Source organism: Triticum urartu, chromosome 5A, assembly GCF_056163025.1.
Source record: "Triticum urartu cultivar PI428250 chromosome 5A, HENAU_Tu73, whole genome shotgun sequence".
NCBI classification, from domain to species: Eukaryota; Viridiplantae; Streptophyta; class Magnoliopsida; order Poales; family Poaceae; genus Triticum; species Triticum urartu.
Window position 1 is genome coordinate 680,083,316 of NC_141877.1, and position 9,824 is coordinate 680,093,139.

The 9,824-nt window shown below is 45.7% G+C and overlaps 1 protein-coding gene across 1 annotated transcript; it reads right to left on the bottom strand.

Moving 5' to 3' along the window:
- Positions 1–7,032: 7,032 nt before the first annotated feature.
- Positions 7,033–9,372, bottom strand: LOC147974094 (peroxidase 22.3-like). The gene is made up of 5 exons (XM_087525172.1): positions 8,904–9,372; positions 8,642–8,812; positions 7,697–8,536; positions 7,531–7,588; positions 7,033–7,443 (listed from the first exon to the last, which is right to left on the bottom strand). Exons 1-3 carry the CDS (start codon positions 9,102–9,104, stop codon positions 8,171–8,173), a joined length of 738 nt encoding a protein of 245 aa, XP_087381298.1. The 5' UTR covers positions 9,105–9,372; the 3' UTR covers positions 7,033–7,443; positions 7,531–7,588; positions 7,697–8,170.
- Positions 9,373–9,824: the final 452 nt, after the last annotated feature.

Consider the following 9,824-nt stretch of genomic DNA (forward strand, 5'->3'; position numbering starts at 1 on the left):
GCTAGTCAAGTAGAGGCATACTAGTGACACTTTGTTTGTCTATGTATTCACACATGTATTATGTTTCCGGTTAATACAATTCTAGCATGAATAATAAACATTTATCATGATTATAAGGAAATAAATAATAACTTTATTATTGCCTCTAGGGCATATTTCCTTCAATTCAGACACCGGAAGTGTTCCGGGTGATTTCGGAGAAAACCGGAGAGCCGGAGGGTTACCGGAACCCCCCCCCCCCCCCGGGAGAGGTAATGGGCCATATGGGCCTTAGTGGAGAGAGAGAGGGGCAGCCAAAGGTGGGCCACGCTCCTCCTCCCCCTGGTACGAATTGGACTAGGAGAGGGGGGCGACGCCCCCCTTTCCCTCTCCCTCCCCACTTCCTTCCCCTTCCTAGTAGGAGTCCTGACTCCTACTAGGAGGAGGACTCCTCCTTGGCGCGCCTATAGGGCCAGCCGGCCTACTCCCCTTGCTCCATTATATACGGGGGCAGGGGGCACCCCTAGACACACAAGTTGATCCACGTGATCATATTCTTAGCCGTGTGCGGTGCCCCCTTCCAGCATAGTCCTCGATAATATTATAGCGGTGCTTAGGCGAAGCCCTGCGACGGTAGTACATCAAGATGGTCACCACGCCGTCGTGCTGACGGAACTCTTCCCCGACACTTTGCTGGATCGGAGTCCGGGAATCGTCATCGAGCTGAACGTGTGCTAGAACTCGGAGGTGCCGTAGTTTCGGTGCTTGTTCGGTCGGGCCGTGGAGACGTACGACTACATCAACCAAGTTAACGCTTCCGTTGTCGATCTACAAGGGTACGTAGATCACACTCTCCCCCTCTCGTTGCTATGCATCACCATGATCTTTCGTGTGCGTAGGAAATTTTTTGAAATTACTACGTTCCCCAACATATATACATGGAAAAAAATTTATCGGGGAGGGAGTATATCGACCCCCCCCCTCGACCCTCTTTTACTTCTTCTTCCTTCTTCCTTCTTCCTCTTTTCTTCTCCAACACAAAACACATCTCATCTCATCTCATTTCATCTAAAAATAATTCTTTGCATATGAACATACATACATTTACTTTTTTTCTTAAATGTTACATATGAACATTTTCTTAAATGAGCATATGAACATTTTATTAAATATTAGTGAGCATATGAACATACATATCAACAAAAAATAGACCTTTTTCTTGGTAACAAAAAATGCAAAAACAAGCATTATATATACAGCATATACAGAGCATTATATAGTGAACATACATACATACATACGTACATACATACATACATACAGTGAGCATATACATGAGCATTATACGGCGACGGCAACGATGGTTGGCAGTGGCGCGCGCTTACGGATGACGTGCGGGGACGGCAATGAGAAGGAAAAGGGGAGGAGGCAGGGGCTCACGGCGCGGGGAGGGGTCGAGGTCGCCGGCCGGAATCGGCGCGGGCGACGATGACGGCGTCGGCGTGGGCGGCGGGCGGCTTCGGGGCAGCCTGGCGGCGACGGGGCAGGGGCGATGACGGGGGCGCGCGGACGGCGTCTGGGCGGCGGGCGGCGTCGGGGCAGCGGATCGGCGTCGATCTGGGCAGCGTGGCGGCGTCGATGATCTCGGCGTCGTCAGGCGGGCCGGGGGGCAACTGGCGATGAGTTCATCAAATTTTCCCAAGTGCTACTTATATACCCAGGCCTTTGGTCCCGGTTCGTGGCCCAAACCGGGACTAAAGGGGGCATTGGTCTCGGTTGGTGGCACCAACCGGGACCATAGGTCTCTTTTCAGCAGCCGAAAGGGCGGGAAGCAAAGGCCTATGGTCCCGGTTGGTGGCACCAACCGGGACTAAAGGGGGCATTGGTCACGGTTGGTGACACGAACCGTGACCAATGCCCCCTTTAGTCCCGGTTGGTGCCACCAACCGGGACCAATGGCCTTGTGCTGCCCCGCGCCCAAAAGTTTAGTCCCACCTCGCTAGTTGAGAGGGCTCGGGAGTGGTTTATAAGCGCTGCTGCGCCCACCCTCCCGAGCTCCTCTCAACTGCAGGCTTTTGGGCCTAATCTGTCACTGCAATGCCTGTGGGCCTACTGGGCCTGTTGCGGTCCTGAATCTTGGCCCATGGTAGGGTTTCTAGTCGTATTCAGGCCGTGGTGGCCTAGTAGGTGGCATTTTTTGTTTTTTTGTTGCTTTATTTATTTTCTCTTGTTTTTTGCTCTATTTTTTAATTCTTTATGCTTTTAGTTTTAGAAAAATTATAAACTTTTTGTTAATACCATTAGTTTTCAAATTTGAAAATAATTTTTTTGTTTTCTTTGTTGCTTTATTTATTTTATTTTGTGATTAACTTTACTATAAAAATAGTTTTTTCCTGTTTTTTTGATTTGTTTTTTGCATTATTTATTTTCTTTTGTTTTTTGCTTTAATTTTTAATTCTGTTTGCTTTTAGGTTAGCAAAATTATAAACTTTCTGTTAGTGCCATTAGTTTTAGAAAAATTATAAACTTTCTGTTAGTGCCATTAGTTTTCAAATTTGAAAACACTTTTTTAGTTTTTTTGTTTTCTTTGTTGCTTTATTTATTTTATTTTGTGATTAACTTTACTATAAAAATAGTTTTCCTGTTTTTTTGATTTGTTTTTTGCATTACTTATTTTCTTTTGTTTTTTGCTTTAATTTTTAATTCTGTTTGCTTTTAGGTTAGCAAAATTATAAACTTTCTGTTAGTGCCATTAGTTTTAGAAAAATTATAAACTTTCTGTTAGTGCCATTAGTTTTCAAATTTGAAAACACTTTTTTAGTTTTTTGTTTTCTTTGTTGCTTTATTTATTTTATTTTGTGATTAACTTTACTATAAAAATAGTTTTTTCCTATTTTTTTGATTTGTTTTTTGCATTATTTATTTTCTTTTGTTTTTTTCTTTAATTTTTAATTCTGTTTGCTTTTAGGTTAGCAAAATTATAAACTTTCTGTTAGTGCCATTAGTTTTAGAAAAATTATAAACTTTATGTCAGTGCCATTAGTTTTCAAATTTGAATAGTTAAAATTTGAATTCTTTGAAAATTGTTTGAATCACAAGTTTGTGATTAACTTACTAAGAAAATGAGAATAGATGCGCTTATAGAGAAAATTCAACCTAAATTCCTAGTAAATTTCTATGAATTTCAGAGAAATTCACTACGAATTTAGGTTAAACTCTTCTCTATTAGGGCATCTATTTTCACTTTGAGAGGTGCTCAACAAGGCAGGGAGAGAAGGGCTTATAAACCGGTGTGAGCCCCCTTCGGTTGGCGAGGTGGGACTAAACTCGGCCCGCAACAAGGACCAACCCTTCAGTCCCGGTTTGTGACACAAACCGGGACTAATGGTCATGGGCCAGGGGCGAGGAGAAAAATTATAAACTTTCTGTTAGTGCCATTAGTTTTAGAAAGTTGAAAGTTGAAAGTTGGCACGGGCCAGGGACTAATGGTCATGGTATTACGAGGGCCGAACCGTAAGACATGAAAGCATTTCAAATGAACTCTGAAAAAGTTGAAAGTTGGGATGGAATCATAATTTCACCCACATAGCATGTGCATGTACAAAATGGACAATGGTAGCATGTTCGTGTGTTACAAAGTTGCGGGAGAAAGTCTTCACTTTTTCTTCGCTTGTGTCATTTGCTTATTGCACCGTAACAATGGATAATCTTCATTGTTTATCAGGATGCTTGGGTCAGCCTTGACATTGAAGGGAGGAATTTCATGAAACTTTTCATAATCTTCAGACATGTCTGTCTTGCCGTCCACTCCCAGGATGTCCCTTTTTCCTGAAAGAACTATGTGGCGCTTTGGCTCATCGTATGATGTATTCGCTTCCTTATCTTTTCTTTTTCTCGGTTTGGTAGACATGTCCTTCACATAGATAACCTGTGCCACATCATTGGCTAGGACGAACGGTTCGTCAGTGTACCCAAGATTTTTCAGATCCACTGTTGTCATTCCGTACTGTGGGTCTACCTGTACCCCGCCGCCTAACAGATTGACCCATTTACACTCAAACAAAGGGACCTTAAAATCAGGTCCGTAGTCAAGTTCCCATATGTCCACTATGTAACCATAATATGTATCCTTTCCGCTCTCGGTTGCTGCATCAAAGCGGACACCGCTGTTTTGGTTGGTGCTCTTTTGATCTTGGGCGATCGTGTAAAATGTATTCCCATTTATCTCGTATCCTTTGTAAGTCAATACAGTCAAAGATGGTCCCCTGAACAACAAGTACAACTCATCACAAACAGTGTTGTCACCTCTGAGACGTGTTTCCAACCAACTGCTGAAAGTCCTGATGTGTTCACATGTAATCCAGTCGTCGCACTGCTTCGGGTGTTTGGAGCGCAGACTATTCTTGTGTTCATCGACATACGGGGTCACCAAGGTAGAGTTCTGTAGAACTGTGTAGTGCGCTTGAGACCAAGAATATCCGTCCCTGCATATTATTGAGTCTCTTCCAAGAGTGCCTTTTCCAGTCAGTCTCCCCTCGTACCGCGATTTAGGGAGACCTATCTTGTTAAGGCCAGGAATGAAGTCAACACAAAACCCGATAACATCCTCTGTTTGATGGCCCATGGAGATGCTTCCTTCTGGCCTAGCGCGATTACGGACATATTTCTTTAGGACTCACAGGAACCTCTCAAAGGGGAACATATTGTGTAGAAATACGGGCCCAGGATGACAATCTCGTCGACTAGATGAACTAGGACGTGCGTCATGATATTGAAGAAGGATGGTGGGACACCAGCTCGAAACTGACAAGACATTGCGCCACATCACTCCTTAGCCTTGGTACGATTTCTGGATCGATCACCTTCTGAGAGATTGCATTGAGGAATGCACATAGCTTCACAATGTCTAATCGGATGTTTTCTGGTAGAAGCCCCCTCAATGCAACCGGAAGCAGTTGCGTCATAATCACGTGGCAGTCATGAGACTTTAGGTTCTGAAACTTTTTCTCTGGCATATTTATTATTCCCTTTATATTCGACGAGAATCTAGTCGTGACCTTCATACTGAGCAGGCATTCAAAGAAGATTTCTTTCTCTTCTTTCGTAAGAGCGTAGGTGGCAGGACCTTTATACTGCTTCGGAGGCATGCCGTCTTTTTTGTGCAAACGTTGCAGGTCCTCCCGTGCCTCAGGTGTATCTTTTGTCTTCCCATACACGCCCAAGAAGCCTAGCAGGTTCACGCAAAGGTTCTTCGTCACGTGCATCACGTCGATTGAGGAGCAGACCTCTAGGTCTTTCCAGTAGGATAGGTCCCAAAATATAGATTTCTTCTTCCACATGGGTGCGTGTCCCTCAGCGTCATTCGGAATAGCTAGTCCACTGGGTCCCTTTCCAGAGATTATGTAGTGTAAATCGTTGACCATAACAAGCACGTGATCACCGGTGCGCATGGCGGGCTTCTTCCGGTGATCTGCCTCGCCTTTGAAATGATTGCCTTTCTTTCGACATTGATGGTTGGTCGGAAGAAATCGACGATGGCCCAGGTACACATTCTTCCTGCATTTGTCCAGGTATATACTTTCAGTGTCATCTAAACAGTGCGTGCATGCGTGATATCCTTTGTTTGTCTGTCCTGAAAGGTTACTGAGAGCGGGCCAATCATTGATGGTCACGAACAGCAACGCCTTAAGGTTAAATTCCTCCTGTCTGTGCTCATCCCACGTACGTACAACGTTTTCATTCCACATCTGTAAAAGTTCTTCAACTAATGGCCTTAGGTACACATCAATTTCGTTACCGGGTTGCTTAGGGCCTTGGATGAGAACTGGCATCATAATGAACTTCCGCTTCATGCACATCCAAGGAGGAAGGTTATACATACATAGAGTCACGGGCCAGGTGCTGTGATTGCTGCTCTGCTCCCCGAAAGGATTAATGCCATCCGCTCTTAAAGCAAACCATACATTTCTTGGGTCCTTTGCAAACTCATCCCAGTACTTTCTCTCGATTTTTCTCCACTGCGACCCGTCAGCGGGTGCTCTCAACTTCCCATCTTTCTTCCGGTTCTCACTGTGCCATCGCATCAACTTGGCATGCTCTTTGTTTTTGAACAGACGTTTCAACCGTGGTATTATAGGAGCATACCACATCACCTTCGCAGGAACCCTCTTCCTGGGGGGCTCGCCGTCAACATCACCAGGGTCATCTCGTCTGATCTTATACCGCAATGCACCGCATACTGGGCATGAGTTCAGATCCTTGTATGCACCGCGGTAGAGGATGCAGTCATTAGGGCATGCATGTATCTTCTCCACCTCCAATCCTAGAGGGCATACGACCTTCTTTGCTGCGTATGTACTGTCGGGCAATTCGTTATCATTTGGAAGCTTCTTATTCAATATTTTCAGTAGCTTCTCAAATCCTTTGTCAGCCACAGCGTTCTCTGCCTTCCACTGCAGCAATTCCAGTACGGTACCGAGCTTTGTGTTGCCATCTTCGCAATTGGGGTATAACCCTTTTTTGTGATCCTCTAACATGCGATCGAACTTCAGCTTCTCCTTTTGACTAATGCATTGCGTCCTTGCATCGACAATGACCCGGCGGAGATCATCATCATCGGGCACATCGTCTGGTTCCTCTTGATCTTCAGCAGCTTCACCCGTTGCAGCATCATTGGGCACATCGTCTGGTTCCTCTTGATCTTCACCAGCTCCCCCCGTTGCAGCATCAGCGTATTCAGGGGGCACATAGTTTTCATCGTAGTCTTCTTCTTCGCCGTCTTCCATCATAACCCCTATTTCTCCATGCCTCGTCCAAACATTATAGTGTGGCATGAAACCCTTGAAAAGCAGGTGGGAGTGAAGGATTTTCCGGTTAGAGTAAGACCTCGTATTCCCACATTCAGTGCATGGACAACACATAAAACCATTCTCTTGTTTGCCTCAGCCGCATCGAGAAACTCATGCACGCCCTTAATGTACTCGCGGGTGTGTCTGTCACCGTACATCCATTGCCGGTTCATCTGCGTGCATTATATATAATTAAGTGTCCAAATTAATAGAAGTTCATCATCACATTAAAACCAAAGTGCATACATAGTTCTCATCTAACAACATATAGCTCTCCAGAGCATCTAATTAATTAAACCATACATTAAAACTATGTAAAACATTTCAATGCGAAAACAAATGCGATCATAATCGCAACCAAGGTAACAATTGATCCAACGGCATAATGATACCAAGCCTCGGTATGAATGGCATATTTTCTAATCTTTCTAATCTTCAAGCGCATTGCATCCATCTTGATCTTGTGATCATCGACGACATCCGCAACATGCAACTCCAATATCATCTTCTCCTCCTCAATTTTTTTTATTTTTTCCTTCAACAAATTGTTTTCTTCTTCAACTAAATTTAACCTCTCGACAATAGGGTCGGTTGGCATTTCCGATTCACATACATCCTAGATAAATAAAATCTATGTCACGTTGGTCGGCATAATTTTCATAAACAATAAATGAACCAATAGTTATAAAGATAATATACATACCACATCCGAATCATAGACAGGACGAGGGCCGACGGGGGCGGATACCAAAACCATCGCACTATATAAGATGCAATAATAAATGTAAGAAAATGATACAAGTATCTATCTAAACATACAAGTAAGAATATTTTTCCTTTCAGAAAGAAGATAAGAACAAGAGGCTCACCACGATGGTGTCGGTGATGAGATCGGCGCGGGTGATCGACGGCGGTGAAGACGGGGACGGGGCGTGACGGACCGCTAAATCTAGACAAATCTCGAGGAAAATGGATCTTGGAGGTCGAGCTTCGAGAGGAGAAAGCTTAAGTAGTGTGGCTCGGGCATTCCATCGAACACCTCATGTGCATAGGAGGTGAGCTAGAGCACCACAAAGCCCTCTCCCCCTCGGCCAGAGAAAAACAGAGCACTGGGGTGCTCTGCTCGCGAGCGAGGGGTATATATAGGCACCTCATTGGTCCCGGTTGGTGACATGAGCCGGGACTAAATGGGAGCCTTTGGTCCCGGTTCAAGCCACCAGCCGGGACCAATGGTGGTGGGCCAGGAGCGAGGCCCATTGGTCCCGGTTCATCCCACCAACCGGGGCCAAAAGGTCCAGATGAACCGGGACCAATGGCCCACGTGGCCCGGCCGGCCCCCTGGCTCACGAACCGGGGCCAATGCCCACATTGGTCCCGGTTCTGAACTGAACCGGGACTAATGGGCTGACCCGGCCTGGACCAAAGCCCTGTTTTCTACTAGTGGTGGCCTTGCGCGACGTCGCCAAGGCCGGGTCAATGTTCTCCTCGCTGTAGAGCCTGGTCCTGAAGTTCTTGCACTGCACCCGCCCTATGGTGTGCGCACCAGAGAGGGCGACCATATCGGTGTGGTTGAGCCCCTTGGCGGCGAAGCGGGTGATGAGGTCGGTGACGCTAAGTGATGGGGCAGGCAGGTCACGGTTGGCCAGTGTCTTGCTAGCCGTGTCGGAGTCCCTCCTCCCCAGAGAGACTGTCCATGGCGGCCCTCCTACCTACACAAGTAAAGCCGATGAGTACTAACCTCAGTTCAAAACCGTGACACGCGTGCAAACAAATTATTAATTAAAAAGGGGTTGAAAGATCATGTTAGTTCTTACCGCGACGACGGAATCGCGAGCGGCGACGGCGAGGATGTCGGCGCAGGAGACGGTGCGCTTGCACGCCTGCTCCACATTCGACTTGATTTTGTCGATGACATTCAACAGCGATCCCACGTTCCCGAACGCGTTCCGCTCGTTGCCAGCCAGCAGAACGGACGCGTCGCAGCCCTGCATGTACGAAGCCAGGCACGGGTTAACCGCTGGTGTTCAGCAAATGAAACCGATCCAAACAATAACAAATAGTGTGTGAAGGACTTGCTTGGACAAAGCAGTCATGGAAGTGCAGCCGGAGCAGCGACGCGGCCATGCGGGGGTCGCTGCTCACGGCGGCCACCACACCGTTCTTGATGGTGGCCAGCGCCCCGGGGCATGACGCGTCGTATAACGTCGGGGACATCTGCGCCGACGCCACCGCAGCCAGGCACAGGAGCAACACCACTGACAGAGATGAAGACGCCATCACAACTACCTGCGTGTTGGTCGCTATAGGCCGGAGAGCTATTTACTTTTGTGGTGGATGCGGATGTAATGGCCTGCATTTCATGCAGATATATATAGCTATTCCTAGGATTTTTGTGGCGTTCCATCTACTGCTAGGCGCTAGCTGTTTGATCTACATCGTGCACGGATGTATTTTGCATAGAGGCAAATTAATTAGAGTAGACATGTTTTGCGGGGAGTTAATTAATTTGGATATTACTACTAGCAAGTAGACATGTTTTGCTAAGTACGTGCACGGATCGATGTATCATGCATAGATGGCACTCAAGTCAACGAAATCCAGAAACTATATAGTCCTTTTCTTTTCTTTTTTTGTGGGGAAAAATATTCCACATTATTTTGAGGTATAGCTTTGTTCCAAGTCAACTTCTCTATATTATTTTTTCAAAAAAAATAAAAACTTCCCTATATTATTATTTGACCAAGTGTTGCATAACATTGTACGTGCGTGCACGGGTGTGTATATCATGCACACAGCGCACGGTCATATTAGACCTGGAATGGAATATCCATGGTCGCTTCAACGTCTTAGACGACGATACAAACGCGTCATTCTGCATTCAATGTATCCGATGATCTCTATCATATGATCCTCGGCAACAGTATCAAAAAATAGTCTTATTAACACACAAGTATAGAGGAACACAACACTCTTTGAGGGTAGTATTTTACCTAAATT